The sequence below is a fragment of the Carcharhinus amblyrhynchos genome, chromosome 25 (genome assembly GCF_965287045.1).
Source record: "Carcharhinus amblyrhynchos chromosome 25, sCarAmb.v2.hapA, whole genome shotgun sequence".
Classification (NCBI taxonomy): domain Eukaryota; kingdom Metazoa; phylum Chordata; class Chondrichthyes; order Carcharhiniformes; family Carcharhinidae; genus Carcharhinus; species Carcharhinus amblyrhynchos.
The window spans coordinates 31,008,028-31,026,655 of NC_137348.1; the positions used below are offsets into that span (position 1 = coordinate 31,008,028).

General features: G+C 45.0%; 1 protein-coding gene across 1 annotated transcript in view; it reads left to right on the plus strand.

Moving 5' to 3' along the window:
- pappaa (pregnancy-associated plasma protein A, pappalysin 1a) overlaps positions 1-18,628 on the plus strand; it is a 329,950-nt gene that overhangs the window by 135,163 nt on the left and 176,159 nt on the right. Inside the window, exons 11-13 of the mRNA XM_080212189.1 lie at positions 11,491-11,598; positions 15,408-15,543; positions 17,780-17,993. Of these exons, the coding sequence (XP_080068315.1) occupies positions 11,491-11,598; positions 15,408-15,543; positions 17,780-17,993 (458 nt within the window). The remainder of the gene's footprint in view (positions 1-11,490; positions 11,599-15,407; positions 15,544-17,779; positions 17,994-18,628) is intronic.

The following is an 18,628-nucleotide window of genomic DNA, read 5'->3' on the forward strand; positions in this document are numbered from 1 at the left end:
GCCAGAGTGTGGCGACAAGGGGATTTTCACAGTAACTTCATTGCAGTGTTAATGTGAGCCTACTTGGGACACTAATAAACAAACTTTAAACATCTTGATTTTTTTTAACATTTCTACTCACAAAACCTTCCACAGTGAGACTTTTCAGAGGCGAGCCTGACAGGATGGATGTTTGTGGCATTCCATCCCCGGTCTGCAGTCATGTTCACCATCCTTGCCAGGGGGACCGATGTGCCCAGCGGCACCAACGCAGTCTCATTTATTGCAGTCTGCCAGCTACCAGCAGTAAATAGATGCCGGATTCATAGAGTGTCCTTCGTCCCTGCCCACCCCCACCACTCAATCAGCCACCCCACCCACCCACCCAAAAAGGTTTAGGGGTGTTAGAATCATAAAATCCCTACAGTGCAGAAGGAGGCCATTTGGCCCACGAAGGCTGCACCAACTCTCCAACAGAGTGTCTTACCCAGACCCTATCCCTGTTAACCTATGTATTTACCCCGATAATCCCCCTAACCTAACACATTTTGGGACGCTAGGGGGCAGTTTACCATGGACAATCAACCTTATCTGCACATCCTTTAGACTGTGGGAGGAAACCACAGCACCCAGAGGAAACCCATGTGGACACAGGAAAATGCGCAAGCTCCATGCAGATGGTGAAACAAGGTTGGAATTAAAGTTAATTAAGTTTATTTATTAGTGTCACATGTAGACTTACATAAACGCTGCAATGAAGTTACTATGAAAATCCCTTCGTCACTCCACTTTGGCACCTGTTCCGGTACACTGAGGGGCAATTTAGCATGGCCAAGGCACCGAACAAGCATATCTTTTGGACTGTGGGAGGAAACCAGAGCACCCAGAGGAAACTCATGCAGAGACGGGAAGAACATACAGACTCCACACAGACAGTCACCCAAGCCGGGAATTGAACCTTGGAGTTGTGAGGCAGCGGGGGGAGGAAACCGGAGCACGCAGATGGGGGAGAATGTGCAAACATTGAATTGAACCCGTGTTCTATGTTTTAAGCAAATAACTAAACGTTTTAGTTATGCCAATGCTCCAGATATGCAAACCTCCAGATATACACAACAAATGGCTTTTCAGTAAACCAGGGGATTTCTCTCTTTTTGTTTGAATTGGAAATCCCATCGTTTCGTCAAGAGCTCATTTGCCGAATGATAACCATTGCAGATTGATTGTGATATATTTATGACAAAATCTACCAGCACGGAGGGGGGAGGAACTGCAAAATAATCATTCGGACAACGATCAGGAGTTGGGTTCGGACAGAAGTGGGAAGAGACCTCACTTGTTTGCCTCTCACAGCGGTCTGTAAACAGTGAACACTTTGATTTTAATCATCTCCCGCAGATGTGTGCAATCACAGAGGTTAATAGCAGTCCCCACACTATGCACTTGAAGCTGGCTCCTGCTTACCGAGGTGTTTGGGAGCAAATATCAACACAAACAGGGACAATTATCAGACAGCAGTTAACTGCAAATGGCCCCTGAGAGAGAGAGGAAAAAATTACCATTGGGTAGAGAGAAAAAAAATGTGGGTTTGCAGCATTAGAGTCCTTAAGTATCTCCCTTTATGTTATAAACGACTTTGAAGTCATTTGTGGTTTCCAAGGCATTAACATCTCACAAAACCTGATTACCCAATTTTTATGTCTCTTGCGATTTGAATTTTCATTTATTGTCAGCCATAGACAACAATAAATCCTTAAAAGATAGCCCAGCAGCACAACAGCAGTAGTTAGCAAGATATTTGTGTATTTTTAAAGCTAGCTTTCCCATGCTACTCAGCTGTCATTAACTGATGCATAACAAAGTAGTCTGCCATCACAAGTGAAGGGTTCCCAATCCGAGCTGTTTTGATCAAATAATTTTTCACATGAAAGAGTTAGGACCTGAATAGTGTCTAATTGTGATCAGTTTACTTTGGTCTCTGACAACCCTGGGTGGCCATTAATGGAGCACACTGGCAAATTTACATCAGAATATAGGGGTTTTAGGATTGAGACACATTGCTCCGTATCGTGGCTTGAATGGGCTGTGCCAACAGTGTGACAACAGTCCCTCTGCGTAAAGCTTCACCAGGCAAGAATGTGGGTTCCTGAGAGAGAGGGAAAAAAAGCCCTGTTGCCGACTTTGGAGATAAATAAAACTTGGTGATTGTTCACTGTCGGATAAATCAACCAGGTTTGCAGTTCCAAGAAAACAATCATTTCCTTCATGGTCCTCTTTTTGCGTATGGTATATAGATAGGAATAGGGGTTTACTTTATTTATTAATGTTACAAGTAGGCTTACATTAACACTGCAATGAAATGACTGTGAAAATTCCCTAGTTGCCACACTCCGACGCCTGTTCGGGTACACTGAAGGAGAAGTTAGCTTGGCCAGCGCACCTAACCAGCACGTCTTTCGGACTGTAGGAGGAAACCGGACCACCTGGAAGACACCCACGCAAATACGGGGAGAACACCCAGACACAGCACAGTCAGTGACTCAAGCCACGAATTGAATCCGGCTGTGAGGAAGCAGTGCCAGCCACTGTGCCACCATGCCACCCAGTTTCATTAACTCTGGGAGTGGGTGAAGTAATTTTATGTGAATGTATGTAGAGTGGCATGGTGGCACAGTGGTTAGCACTGTTGTACAACAGCGCCAAGGACACAGATTCAATTCCAGCCTTGGTCACTGTCTGTGCGGAGTTTGCACATTCCCCCTGTATCTGTGTGGGTGTCCTCAGGGTGCTCTGATTTCATCCCACATTCTAAAGATGTGCAGGTTAGGTGGAGTGGTGATGGTAAATTAATCCTAGGGTCAAGGAATTAGCAAGGTAAATATGCAAAGTTATAGGAATAGGGCCTGGGTGGGATTGTGGTCGGTGCAGACTCAATGGGCCAAATAGCCTCCTTCTGCACTGTATGATTCTATGAAATCGAGGAAACAAAGAAAAGAAGGCACTTGCATTTACACAGTCCCTTTTCAAGACTTCAGGACATCCTGAAGCACTTCACATCCAGTTAGGTACATTAGATGTAGTCTCTGTCATAATGTAGGGAAACATGGTAACAAATTTGTGGACAATCAGGTACCAGGTAGTTTGTTTTAGTGATTTTGCTGGGGGATAAATGTTGGCTTGGAATTGAGAGAACTCTCAAACTCTTCTCCATACTGCAAAATGTTTCATGAGAGATTTAGTTTGTATCTGCAGTGAGAAAGCTGATCTCTGCTGGTTACTCAGAGAGTGAAGGAACTTGCCTGGTATGGTATTTATACATGGATCGTTCCAACAAACATCTATACAAGACAATGGAATAGATTAACTATTCCTATGATGTTGGTTGAGACTTGTATGCTGGCCTGGACAACACAACTCATTGAAATAGGAGCAAAATACTGCTGGTGCCGGAAGAAGTTTCATTTTTAACTTAAAATGTAAACTGTTTCTCTCTCCACAGCTTCTGTCATACCTGCTGAGTAATTTCAACATCAAAGCAAAATACTGCAGACACTAGAATCTGAAACAAAAACAGAAAATGCTGGAAAAACTCAGCAGGTCTGACAGCATCTGTGAAAAGAGAATAGAGCCAATGTTTCGAGTCTGGATGACCTTTCATCAGAGTTGACGAAGGGTCATCCAGACTTGAGTATTTTCAACACGTCTAGCGGAATGTATCCATCCCACCAGCAGGGGAATCATAGTGGGTGGGGGGCACTGAAGATGCAAAGGTTCGTTGACCTTGAGCAGAATTTTCCAGTTTTGGGGCGAGCGTGGCTAGAAAATCACACTCTTTGTTTTTCAAACAATCATAGAATCCCTAAAATGCCTCGAAGGATGCCATTCTGCCCATCAAATCTGCATCTACTCTCTGAAAGGGCAGCTTACCCAGGTCTGCTCTCACCAATCCCCATAACTCCATGTATTTATCTGCTAATCCCCCTAACCTATGCATCTTGGGACACTAAGGGTCAAGTTAGCAAGGGCCAATTCCCCCCCACAACTTACACATTTTTCAACACTCAGCAGGAATTTTCTTGTCCTGCCCGCCACATGGGAATCGTACAAGGGTGGAGTGGTGGGTGGGGGGGGTGAGTGTAGTGGACCACTCGGGCAGGATTTTCCCATTTTGGGGCCATTGCGGCTAGAAAATTTAATGGTCAACTTAGTATGATGGCCAATCCACCTAACCTGCACATCCTTGGAACTGCACATCTTTTATTTCTTAAGTACTCAGTCTTCTTCAAATTGCATCACAGGAATCTTTAACTCCCAGTCGAGAGAGTAGGCGGACCTTTGGTTTAATGTCTCACCCCTAAGGCAGAATTACCAACAGTGCAGCACCCCTTTGGTACTGCACTTAGGACATCAGCCTGGGCTCTGTCTTCAGCTCAAACACCCGTAGCAAGATTAAGTCAGTGCTCTTCAAACACTTCAGCGAGGAGACTCTCCAGCAAATATTGACAGGTTCCCGATGCATAGAGTGCTAATTCTACAAGGCTGTGTCACTTACCTAATGAAAGCAGTACTAACATTATGGAAAGTGTGTTTTATTAGTTTAAAAAAAACAATGGAAGTAACAAGCTAAATCAATCAACGAATACAGAAATCTGGTCAACAAGCAGAATTCTGATTATCCCATTGCCCTCCGCAAGTCTCTCAGAGTTGAGGGGTTGGCGAAGGGGGGCGCTCAGGCAAGGAGCATGCAAAGTTCCGTCGACCTCGGGTGGGATTTTCTGGTTTTGGGGCAAGCGCTGTTGGAAAATCCCACCCCAGGTCTCCCAGTTTGAAGGCCAATGGGCTTCGCAGGTCAGAAATATTCACATATTGCACAAATTTTTAAAAAGTGCCTCATTAAACTGGGTCACTTTTGCCAAAGCTCCCCCCGGAAATCAGCATAACCAGCACAAAAGATTGCGAAATTTTAAGTGCAAGTTACGTTCGGTGCATGTCAGATGTCTGCAATGTTGTACACTGGTTCAAAACACAAACGCTGCGCTAGACGTTGGCCTTGGACACAAAACTGGCCACAACCCCAGGATAAATTGTTTGCCATTATGAGTTTCTGCTGAATTAAACTGGTTCTTTTGCAAACTACAGAGATGTTTTAAAAGCAACTTCTGTGCAATTTACTGACCGCCGTACCCCCAATGTAACTGCATTTTTTTTTTAAAAAAGGCATTCATTCATTTAGACTTGGATTGCTCGAGTGGTGATCAAAAATGCTGATGAACCCATTTTCAGCTGGCACAGTGGTTAAGCACTGCTGCCTCACAGTGCCAGGGAGCCGGGTTCAATTCCTGGGTCACTGCCTGTGCAGAATCTGCACGTTCTCCTAATGTCTGTGTGGGGTTTCCTCTGGGTACTCCAGTTTCCTTCCATAGTCCGAAAGATGTGCTGGCTAGGTGCACTGGCCATGCTAAGTTCTCCCTTAGTGTACCCGAACAGGCGCCAGAGCGTGGCAACTCGGGGATTTTCACAGTAACTTCATTGCAGTGTTAATGTAGACCTACTTGTGACGAATAAGCTTTAAACTTAAATTTCACCAGACCACAGCAAGCTCCCACCCTGAGATAGATGAAGTAATTTTCAAAGAAACATAACTTTTTAAAAGCATTATTTTCACGAGCTCTACTCGTTTGCGACAGATTTTGAAATATGCAAACAGTTCCGAGTGGAAACTTAAGGAAAGAAGAAAACTATTTTTAAAGTGGGCCCCAATCACAGATTGCACCCAAAACGGAAACTCTACCCCTTTATTTTCAATAACAAACACCTGGAGATGATTTTGCAGCACTAATCTGACTTGGAAATCAGACAGTGGTTCTAAATCACTCAATCCTTCCTCTTGATAATCTTTAATAGCATTTGGACCCCTTGATCAGACTGCACTCCTCGATGCCTAATGAGTATTCCTCGTGTGTCGCACGCATTCAGGTTCCTTTTTGCACATTTTTAAACAATCGAACTTGGCCTTTAAGCTCCCCCGTCAAATCCAAAACAAAATTTTAAAAAGTCAGTGGAAGCAAGTCCCTTTTTTTTTCCCTTAGGAAAGTTGGGAAGAGTGTCTGTTCCTCTGCACTAACTACTTGTGATATCATGGGAACACGCAACTTTTAATGTATGATTTCTGGGAATCTAATTTCGTTAGTCAGTCATTAATGCTGAAGAAAAACAGGCATTCTCCCGATTTTCATCAAAAGAAGAAAAGGGACCCCCATGGTTTAAAATCCAATTATTGACCCCATTCACCCCCACCTTCAATACAAGGCTGTGATTATGCCTCGCTGCAGACTGCCCCGCGTTCTGTTTGATACTGGCTTATGGAACTCTCGTTAAGGCACACACCTTGTTGCAAGATACAAATCATACAACTCCCAGGGACCATGTACAAAGTGCTGTCGAAGTGTCTATCATGTAATTTAAAACCCAAAATCTGAAATAAAGTGCTTCGGAGCAATAAAAGGCACAGGACTGAATACGAGGTTTGGGTTTGACAGTCCTCTTTAAGAGGAATTTATTAGTTCCCACTGCGCCGTCACATACCCAGAAAGTGTGCAAGTTTGATTATGAAAGAAAGCGTTGCCTCTGGGTGGCTGAATACCACTGGGGGGAAATATAAAAGCTTACCGGGAAGGAAAAAAAAGTATCACAAAGATTATTAATCCCCCTCGAGGACGCTGGTCAAATCCCCAAAACTTTGCTGGAACACAATGATATTTTAGTACCTTGGTAATCAAAACCTCATTTGCAACTATTCACTTAGAACAGCACTGGACTAAGCTGTCACCTATCATATATGATTGTGATTTGTTATAGGTATATTTGCCCCCACTCTGCCTCATAGAGGGTAAGGTTAATGACTGGATACTGCTGTTGTGCTCAGACTCGCCTGGCACTTTGATTTACCATTCAAGGTTTTACGAACAGCTTAAAAAAAGTCCTGTTTTGTTGCTTGGAAAGTAGACCTTTTTGCTTACTAATTTGACCATTTATTTCCCCCTTTCTCAAAAAAATTGAACTACACAGGATGTTGCCCTTTCGCCATCAGGGGATGAGACAAGCATCTCAGTTTAGTCAATGTATCTCTGATCGTGGGCTAAGTATATAGTAAATTGTAGGAGGCTTCATTTGGAGGTTCTCCTTCTGTTGTGGCAAGTAGCGAGAAAGCGAGACTTAAAAGGACAGAATCGCCTCCTAGTTCTTTCTCCCTGGGTGGCACTTGCCTTTAATCATTGTCTAGAAATGAACAGGAAAGGACAGGTCATCCACTGTGTTTGAATTGCACTGCGCTATAGCATAATGTGATCTGTCAACGCGAGTTGTTTTCTTAAAACCAAGCTGTTCGAGGCATTTGAAAAATACAAAGAACTCCAGGGTTTTTTTTTTCAAAAAGCCAAAATAAGTTGCGATTTGCATGACAAGCCTCATCACCACTAGCCTCCCCCTCCGCTCCAACACCCCCACACTCCAACCAAGAACAACACTGGCCATGGTGGGAGGCTCAGAGATAACTTTAAGCTCTAAATAGGCAGCATCTGTTTTACTGGGCTTCACATCCACTTTTTCCAGTGAGGCCTTGCACAACAACAAAAGGAAATGGATCACACACAAAAACTGATAACTCACATTGAGGTCCAAATAGTGGAGATCGAAATTTGAGCTTTGTTGCACTCTTACAAGCAAAGGTCTCAGTTTGAATTAAGTTGCTGAAAATGGGTTGGTGTTCAAATAAGCACTCTACAAATTGAACTCTTTTCAGGCTTAGTGCACTGGGAAGGTGATGGCCTAGTGGTATTATCACTAGACCAATAATCCAGAATCTCAGCTAACGTTCTGGGGACCTGGGTTTGAATCCCACCACGGCAGATGGTGGAATTTGAATTCAATAAAAATATCTGGAATTAAGAATCTACCAATGACCGTGAAACCATTGTCGACTGTTGGAAAAACCCTTCTGGTTCACGAATGCCCTTTAGGGAAGGAAATCTGCTGTCCTTACCTGGTCTGGCCCATATGTGACTCCAGAGCTAAAGCAATGTGGTTGAGTCTCAACTGCCGTCCAAGGGCAAATAGGGATGGGCAATAAATGCTGGCCAGCCATCGACGCCCATGTCCCACAAATGAATAAAAAAAAGCTTGCAACCTCATGGATTGAAGTTTTGACCAGTGAGTGAAAAGATCACATTGCTGGTTGTTACAATCCTGTTTATAGCATCCAATGCCAAATAGCACTTTAAGATTATGTCTCCAGAGTTTAGCACCTTGGTAGCTGAATTGCAACAATTGCCATTAACATTGGGAATGCTCAAGAGGCCAGAACTGAAGAAGCACCGATATCTTTGAGGGGGGGGGCATTGTAAGACTGGAATACGAAAGTAGGGGCCAGGTACTGGGCAGTACCAAGGAAAGGGGCCTATTGGAGGGGGTGGATGGAACCCACTGCCACTCTGCACTGGGATCGGTGGGAGAGGGAGGGAGGAGTCATCAGGGATGGTTATTGGAATGATGGGGGAGTGGGATTCATTAGGCAGCGATCAGTAAGGGAGGGTCAGGAAGGCCAGAGATGGGGAGATTGGGAAGGGGAGGGGATGTCAGGTGGCCAGGGATTAGGTGAGTTTGGGAAGGCCAGCAATGGGCAGTGACCGATTGGCGCATGCACATGGCCCACTCAACACAATCCTGCCAGTCTCTCAGGCAGGACTACACCCTGCCCAGCACTTTTCACCGTGAATCATACTGAGACACTCTGTGATGCACAGTGTGTCGGAGATACATTCAGGGGGTAAGCGCACCCAAAAAATAGGTGGGAAATACTCCCGTTTCCCCACCCATTGGGCACTTGGTTTTGCTTTGGGAGAGTCCCGACTAGGAAATGGTGTGGCTGTGAAAGGATCCGAAAACAAGGGGGAGAAGTTTAAAATTGTGTGTTGCTGAACTGGGATCCAACATTGCTCAGCAAGAAGAGGATAAAAGTCATACCTGGATCTGCAGGGTTTTGGGCCTACCGAGTTTGTAGAGTGCTGAAATGTGCTATAATTACACCATAATACAGTTCAGATACTGAGTTGAGTTAATGTAGAATAGTGTCTTCTATATTCTTTCACAGTATGAAGTGACACATCTTAGTTCTATCCTCCAAAGTCAGAAACTCGTCCGCTTGTCCCTATTTTCTACTCTACTCTGATTGGCTGGAAAGATGTTCAGAATGAACAATATTGCTCCTTCTCATGTAGCCATTCCATATGTATCCATCTTGATGGGTAATATCAGTTAAGGAATAGCGTGCTTTATTTGCATAAAAAACACTTCAAAATGTGGTGATCGTACAAACTTATTGCAGCCACCATGGATATCTTGACTACAGAAAGCAATTTAACATCTTTACGTCAGGATCAATAGGTAGCGCTAGAGTTTGCCCTTGAAAGAATTGTTATATATTGGGTCTCATTCAAGTTGGGCTAGCAGGCTAAATGATATTCTCCCACTCTGGATTTTCATATCCGATTTCATAACCATTCCCTAAGATGCGTCTGAAGAATGGGAAGATCAACAAAATTTGATCAGCAGCAACAAGTCTTCCACCAGTATAATAAGGCTACATTTAATCATGTTTGTGTGATGTCCCACCCAAAGGAAACTGCTATAAATAGTGTCTTCTACATTCTTTGACAGTATGAAGTGACACATCTTAGTTCTATCCTCCAAAACCAAATACCCGTCCGCTTGTCCCTACTGTGCTCCAATTGGCTGGAAAGGTGTTCAGAATGAACAATATTGCTTCTTCCCATGTAGCCATTCCATATGCATCTGCCTTGATGGGTAACATCAGCAGAGTGTTCAACCATAGTACACGACACAACCAAACCCCAATCTGTCCTCACCTGAACCCCACCACTGCACTTAACAACAGGAATCACTGCATAGCGATTAGGGGAGCAAACCTTGCTTTATTTTGTTTCCCCATATCCATCCAATTGTTTCGGACAAGCATCCGTGGATGGAGGTTAACACATTGGGTGGGCGGGATTGGAAATTCCTGCAGATTTCCACTGTCCGCGCTGATTCCGTGGCGGGCAAGGTGGTAGAGTTCCAGCCTCTGAGTCAAATATGACTCTTCTTTCAAACTCTTTAAATGTTTTTAAGAGGTCATTTTCAATTTGAAATGTTTTTCTCCACACAGATGCTGAATATTTTGAACATTTTTGGGGTTTTTTTTTCAGATTTCCAGAATCTGCAATTTTTTTTGTCTTTATTTGAACAGAATTATGACTTCACTGCAAATGGACTAAGCAGGCTGAGCAGAAATATTTATCTTCTCATGTCTGTCCAATTCTAAATATTTCTGGAATGCCAGTAGCTTTGTTGGAGCATTGAACCAGGCCTAACAAGGAGCTGACATTTGATTAGTTTTAGATGTAGGGACAACTGCTAATTGTTTTAGTTAATTTGTTAGTGGCTTATATTAACATTGCATTTAAGTTACTGTGAAAATCCCCTAGCCGCCACACTCTGGCATCTGTTCGGGTACACTGAAGGAAAATTTAGCATGCCTAATGCACCTAAACAGCACGTCCTTTGGACAGTGGGAGGAGATCGGAGGAAACCCACACAGAGAGTGTGCAGACTCCCGCACAGACAGTGACCCGAGCCGGGAGTCATTCTTTTGCAGTTTAGTAATTTTATTAGTGATCCCCTGAAGCACTTTGGGACGTTTTAAGTTCAAGGTGCTGTATAAATACAAGTCTCAAATCAATGTTAGTTTTTAGCCCAGCTAATCTTGCAGACAGGGACATCATTTGTTTGAGTGAGGTCCCAGAATGCGCAGATTTTATGATGCGCACTATAAAATATGGTTTACACAGCATCAGAAGGGGAGTGAAAGAAAAAACAGGTGGAAACCGCTCTCTCTCTCTCAGAAATGCCACAGGAAACTCCAAGATGATGTCACTGTCTCTGCAGACATGCCAGTTGATAGTTTGTCACTGTTTTATCATTTAGTTTTACTTTCTCCATTGGCCCTGGTATTCCAATCACTGAGATGGAAAGGGAAGTCTGAGCCAGTGTAATTTGGCACTGCGTGGGTATTTTCTGGAATTCGCACTCGCTCGAGTTATACACACTCAGTGAGCGGGATTCTCCAGTCTTGTCCGTGTCGAGAGTGGTGGGGGGGGGCGGCGGTGGGGTAGAGGGTGGGGGGAGGGGCGGGGGGTGGGGAGGCGGTGGGATTGGTGAGGGGGTGGGGGTTGGAGGGGTACGGGGTGGCGGGGGGAGGATGGTCGATGACCCATTGCAAGCGAGAACGGAAAATTTGACATTCAAACTCCATTCATTCTCAGTGGCAGAGTGGAAAATCCCAGCTGCAAGCGGAGTTGGAAGATTTTGGCCAGGATTTTTTGTCTAGGTCGGCAGGTGTTTTTTTTTAACCTTGTTGTTGGCGTATCGAGTTAACACCGGCGTATTTTCCTTCAGGTGTGCAAGACCAGGGTCATCGACTTATCGGATGGGGTGTCTCAGTATGCCTGGTTCCCATGCCTGGAAGCATTTCACAATTACTTCAGAGCAAAATACTGGCTAAAGGTAGGTCAATTATATTGGAGAGAGGGTTCAAAATTAATTCTAAAACCATTGCGAACGCCTGGTATTCAAGAGGATTAAAGCATTTTTAACAGTTTGACTTCTTCCTCTGCCACCCCCTCCCTCAACTCGCTCACCCCACGTTTTGATGGTGCTGCCCCATATCATAGAATCCCTGCAGTGTAGGAGAAGGCCATTCGGCCCATCAAACCTCCATCAAAAACAGTCCCACCCAGGCCATATCCCTGTAAACCCCTGCTAATCTCCCAACACTAAGGGGCAATTTAGCATAATTTCGACTAATCTACCTAACCTGCACACCTTTGGGAGGAAACCGGAGCACCCGGAGGAAACCCACGCAGACACAGGGAGAATGGGATATAGTGGGATAACTACATCATTTTTTACTGCCTCAGGCCATTGACCCTTCTTTGCTTTCGAGCCCAACTTTAACCACACGGCATCCCCGCTGCAAGTTTCCTGGTGGCGAGGGGCGTGTTCAGTGGGAGAACCCGTGGACCATAAGGTCCCACTGTATGTGTGTGTGTGTGTGTGTGTGTGTGTGTGTGTGTGCATGCACACATGCACATGGGAACCCACTACAACTACACACACACAAAAAAAATAGAGACACACACTCTCCCTAAAAATACTGACGCACACACGGAACTGCAGACTGCCTAAAAATACTGACACAAACACACACACACGAGGACTCCCTAAAAATACTCAAGGACATACATACACACACACGTAGACTGCCTAAAATTACTGACACATACACTCCCCCCACACACATGGGCACTCCTTACAAATACTGAGAAACACACAAACACACGGGCACTCCCAACAAATGCTGAGAATACTGACACACACACACACACACACACACACACACACACACACACACACACACTCCCTACAAATACTGACATACTCAGATCAACATACTACAAACACTGGCTTATTCGCAAAGGCACATTACAAATACTGACATTTTCTCAGACACAGAATAAAAACTATCACACTCCTAATGACCATGTTTAAAATTGATGCAGTCCTGATAACGTGTTAAGAATATCAGCACACCCCCTATGATGCAGTACAGATAATGACACACTCCCTGTCAGACAACAGCGGACCTCTGTAAGATAGCATCGCTTACCCAAAGGAATCATCTGCATCATTGTGGCAAATGGAACTACGGGAGGCAAAAAGTAAAGAAATTGAAAGACCCTATGAACACTATGATGTTCTCGAAGACCAGTTAGAGTTTACAAGCACGATGATAAAAATCTGTGATTTATTGCAGCAATAGTCACAGCGATAGCTGGCAGCATTTCATAATGGGTGAAGGCAGACAAGAACATTATTGTTCAATCAGCGCCCCTTTTATAAGATGAGAAGCAATAATCTGTCATTCTAGTAACACCAAACTGCATCATAATTTACCACAAGATCCTAAATATGTCCTGCTGTTTTATGCACAGGGCAAAAAGCAAAGAAATTAAGGTAATGTGGCACCTCGTGGCATCTTTAGAACATCCCAATGTACCCTGCAGCCAATAGATCACATTTCTGAAGGACAATCATTACTGTTCTGCAAGCAAATATGGCAGGCAATGCATACACAAGGTACCACTGAGCAAACCTGACCAAATTAGTGTTAAAAGCTAACACTAATTTTTCGTGTTAGTTGAAGAAATATGGCTGGCCAGATACCTGAAAATATCCATGCCTTCCTCCAAATTGTAAGTGTCCACATTGTTGGAGTGATATCTCAGCTGAGAGACGGCCCATTTGATAAGACAGCACTCCCTCAGCACAGTACTGATGTGCCAGCCTGGATTATTTGCTGAGGTCCTTAAGGGACTTGTACCTTGCAGCTCACTGCTCGTCAGTTGAACCCTCCGTTGTCTTGCCTCCTGCTTTGCCAAACCATGGGTGAGAATGGAGATTATTTTCACATGAAAACACATCACTTGACATTTTTCATCCATGGCAATTTACACATAAATTGAGACACGTGATCTGGCATGGCACAGTGATTAGCACTGCTACTCACAGCACCAGGGACCCAGGCTCAATTCTAGCCTGGGGTGAGTGTGTGGCACAGTGGTTAGCACTGCTATTCACAGTGCCAGGGACCGGGTTCAATTCCAGTCTGGGGTGAGTGTGTGGTGTTCGCACCTTCCCCCTGTGTCTGCGTGTATTTCCTCTAGATACTCCAGTTTCTTCTAACACAAAGATGTGCAGGTTAGGTGGACTGGCCATGTTAAATCGCCCCAATATGTATAAATTAGGTGGATTAGCCATGGTTAGTGCATGGGGATAGGATGGGGGCGGGGGGTTGGGTAAAATGCTCTGTCGGAGAGTTGGTGCCAACTCGATGGCCTCCTTCTGCACTGTATTCTATGGGACCTTAGACAGATCAAGAGACCTCAGGATCAGTGGTTGGTCCATGTTGAGCTTATTGATCGTAGCCCAGAATATTTCAATCGGTCCCAACCTGCTCACACGATCCTAAGGAGTGGAGAGTTTGTCCAAGGGTTCAGCTCCTGATCTTTACCCTGTCATTTTTGTTGGTCAGCACACATTGTGGACCGATGTCAGGCTTGACTATGATGTTTTCAGCACACGAGAAACCTGGCAACATGCAGCTATTAATCTCAGCATGAAAACTCTGGTGCCAAAGCTGGAGACTGAGGAACAGTCAGGGAAGGAGATGGGGAGATTGACACAAGTACAGAAAAGAGAAATGTTGAAATACAAAATGTTTGCAGGAAAGTTTACCTTCCCGAAGATTTAGGACAACATGGTGGCACAGTGTTTAGCACTGCTGCTTCACAGCGCCAGAGTCCCAGGTTCGATTCTCATCTTGGGTCACTGTCTGTCTGGAGTTTGCGTGTTCTCCCTGTGTCTGTGTGGGTTTCCTCCAGGTGCTCCGGTTTCCTCCCACGCTCTAAAGATGTGCACAAACAAACTGAAAAAATACAATATAAATCAGAAAGTGTTGGAGATACTTGCTAGACTTGCAACACCTTCTGATGAAAGATTGCACGCCTGAATGGTTAACTCTGTATCTCTCCTCACAGACGCTGCCAGACCTCCTGAGCATTTCCAGCATTTTCTGTTCTGATTTCAGATTTCTCGCAGCCGTAATGTTTTGCTGTTTGTATACCGCTTAATGCTGTTATAATGACACAGCGGCACAGTGGTTAGCACTGTTGCTTCACAGTGCCAGGGACCCGGGTTCAATTCTAGCCTTTGGGTCACTGACTGTGTGGAGTTTGTGCATGTTCTCCCCGTGTCTGCGTGGGTTTCCTCCGAGTTCTCCAGTTTCCTCCCACGCTCAAAAGATGTGCAGGTTAGGTTGATTGGCCGTGTTAAGCTGTCCCGCAGGCTGGAATTTTACTGGCACTCCCACCCCAATTGCGGGGGCGGGCGAGGCTCGGAGAACGGCATTTTCCGTGCAGGATCGTACGAACCTCGGGCCGACGTGCCAGTAAAATTCCAGTGTCCCAAAATGTGCAGGCTAGAGGGGCTGGCGGGGTAAATAGGTTGGATTAAGATGGGTCGGGCTTGGGTGGGATTGTGCAGGCTCGATGGGCTGAATGGTCTCCTTCTACACTGTAGGGAATCTATGATTCTAAAGTCTAATGCTGCCTGAAAAAGTGTATCCCGTGAACAGAGAGCACATACCAAAGAAATCCTTTGACTGAAAGTGTTTTCTCTCCCCCCGCACCCACCTCCTCAACCCATCCCCCACTTCTTAACCAAATGTTAATCTTTATCTTTTTCTCTCTAATGAGGCTTACTTCGCTCAACCCATGGTGGCTGCCGCTGTCATTGTCCACCTGGCTACTGATGGAAGTAGTCTCATGGATCAAAGGCAAGAATCAATCGCAGTTCAGCTGGTTGACACAAAGGAACAGAATCACGACCTGGGTAAGTCTTTTGCTTTTCTTCCCCCCCCAACCCCCGACCCCCGCCACACAATGGATCATATTTAGAAAGGATGTAGTTATCTCCCGGCCTGAAGGAGGTTCAAACGGCTCAATTAGCGGAGTGGCCCGTGCAGTGGGGATCAGCACCACGAGGATACACATCAGGAAAAGCTCAAACAAAGAGCAGCAAATGAAAAGAGTGAAAGGAAAACTAAGTGAGACAATCAAACACAAACACACATCTTTGCTTCCTTCAAAAGATAATCTCACTTGTCTTTTAAAACGCGCAAAGCCCTCTCTCAGGAAAAGCACGCATTCACAATCATTTCTCTTCCCTGCTTGCCTTCAAGATCTGCTAATCACCCTTTCTTCCTTTTGGAGTTTTTATTTTATTTAGGTGCTTATTTCATTTACACGTCCAAGAGCTCACTGCTCACCGCCTGGCACTGTGGGCCAGCCATTCAGCACCCAGGCTCTATCCACCACTCTTGAACCAAGATCCGTTTAGCCTGATTATAGTTTCAAGTATAGCTGACAATGCAGAAACTGTGCATTTGCTGTTTGCCGTACTCTTGAACACACAATGCACTACTTTTCAAGGCCCCGGTTGTCCAGTGGTTTTTGTCCCCATGGGAGTTTTCACACTGCATCGGTGCAAAGCTTACACTCTTTCTCATCGAGTCACAGGCCGGAATCTTACGGCCGTCCACGACAGTAAGATTTTCCAGTCTCGCTGCAGCAAACGGAGATTTGGCTGGCTGCCAGATTCTCCATTCTCGCAGCAGTGGGGCACGGGTGGTCAGTAAAGATTGTGCCCGTAGACTTTTACAACACAAAGAGAGGCCCTTCAGCCCATCATGTATGTGCTCGTCATCAACCCCCAATTATTCTAATCCCATTTTCCCGCACTTGGTCCGTAGCCTTGTGTGCTACGGCATTTCAAGTGCTCATTTAAATGCTTCTTAAATATTGTCAGGGCTTCTGCCTCTACCGTCCTTTCAGGAAAAGTTCCAGATTCCCACCACCCACTAGATGAAAACGTTTTTCCTCAAGTCCCCTCTCCAACCCCTCGTATTAAATCTATTTCCCCAGATTATTGACCCTTCCAGTAAAAAGAAAAGTTCCTTCTTATCTACTCCATCCATGTCTCTCATAATTTTATACAGCTGGGGAAAATTCTGATGAGTGAATGTTACTGAATATCATAGAATAGCAATCCCTATAGCGTAGAAGGAGGTCGGTCAGCTCATTGAGTCTGCACTCGACATCAGTCCCGGCCAAGCCCTATTGCAGCACAGTGGTCAGCACTGCTGCCTCACAGCACCAGGGACCCGGGTTCGATTCCCGGCTTGGGTCACTGTCTGCGCGGAGTCTGCACATTCTCCCCATGTCTGCGTGGGAGTTCCTCTGGGAGCTCCGGTTTTCTCCCACAGCCCCAAAAACATGCTGGTTAAGCACATTGGTGGTACTAAATTCTCCCTCAGTGTACCCAAACAAATGCCAAAATGTGGCAACTCAGGGATTGTCACAGTAACTTCATTGCAGTGTTAACGTAAGCCTACTTGTGACACTAATAAATAAACTTAAACCTACAGAAAAACAGTGACTGGGGATGGTGAGGACGCACATTTGGAAAGAGAAAATTTAACAGATTATCTGCTTGCTGTAAAACAAATGATAAAAACCCATGCAGTTTTCTCTGAAGTTTTCCACGCTCCAGCTCTGTGGCCTTGAAGCCTCTCTGTGTAGGGAATCCCTTGCAAACGTTGAGGCAATTGCAGGGGGCATCTGTTATAACTTCTGAAAAGCTACCCAGAGGAAAAGAGTTCTCTCGTTGTGAAAAGGTTTTGGTTAATTAGTATATATCAAAAATAGTGCACAGGTATGATGTGCATCAATCTGATAGCAGATGGGTAGGTCTGATTATCTTATGGAATAAACACAGTAAGAACACAGAATAAACACAGTCCAACACCGGCATCTCCACATCATGGCATCTTATGGAATACCAGTACAAAAGTCCACAATCACTGGTTAGGAAAAAGGAGACGTTTTATTTGCCAAAAAACAAGTGGTAGAAATACTCCACTGTTTAGAATTTGTCAATAAATAGTTATTTTCTCTCCGTCACTAATGCTGTCTAAATGTATTTTTTTTAAGGAAAATTTGCAGTGACAGAGATTGGAATGCCTTGCTGATTTTTAACGACCTGTGTTTGTCTCCCGCCTTTTCTGCAGGAATGCATCTTTTGAACTGTAGGAACAACCCCCTCGTTATCCCTGTCATTCACGACCTCAGCCAGCCTTTCTACAGGACCTCGGCCATCCTAATTACCTTCCATTCACCGTACGTTGCCATCTCTGGGGTGGCCCTGCGCTCCTTCCACAACTTTGACCCCATTACAATTAGCGGCTGCCAAAGCAGTGAGATGTACAGCCCCACGGAGCAGAGGTGAGCTTTGATACCGCCTTTCAAACTTTTTATCAAATCGACGGTTTCCCAGATAAAATAATGACGTGGACGGAGGCAACTGCTCGTAAAACTGCTTACGGTTCTTCTTCAAAGCTAACATAAAGGAAAAAGGAATAGGCAGTAACATTTACTGCGTGGAGTGGAGGACAGCACAGCGGTTAGCACTGCTGCCTCACAATGCCAGGGACCCAGGTTCAATTCCAGCTTAGGGTCACCGCCTATGTGGCGTTTGCACATTCTCCCTGTGTCTGCGTGGGTTTCCTCCAAGTGCATCAGTTTCTTCCCGCTGTCCAAAGATGTGCGGGTTGGGTTCATTTAGACCCTTAGTGTCAGGGATATTAGCAAAGTAAATACATGGGGTTAAGGGGATAGGGCCTGGGTGGGATTGTCGTTGGCGCAAGTTCGATGAACCGAATGCCCTCCTTCTGCACTAGAGGGATTCTATGAATGTAACCAAAGGGCTCTGGGTGTCAATCTGAAATCTGCGCTGAGCAAGCTGATCTCGGGCAAGGGTTTTGATTGGGTGCTCTGGTTGATCTTAATGCCCCAACCTGTGTGAAAAGAATGATGAAAATAAAATCTTGAAGTTTCGTGATGAGTTCCTGAAAGCTGTC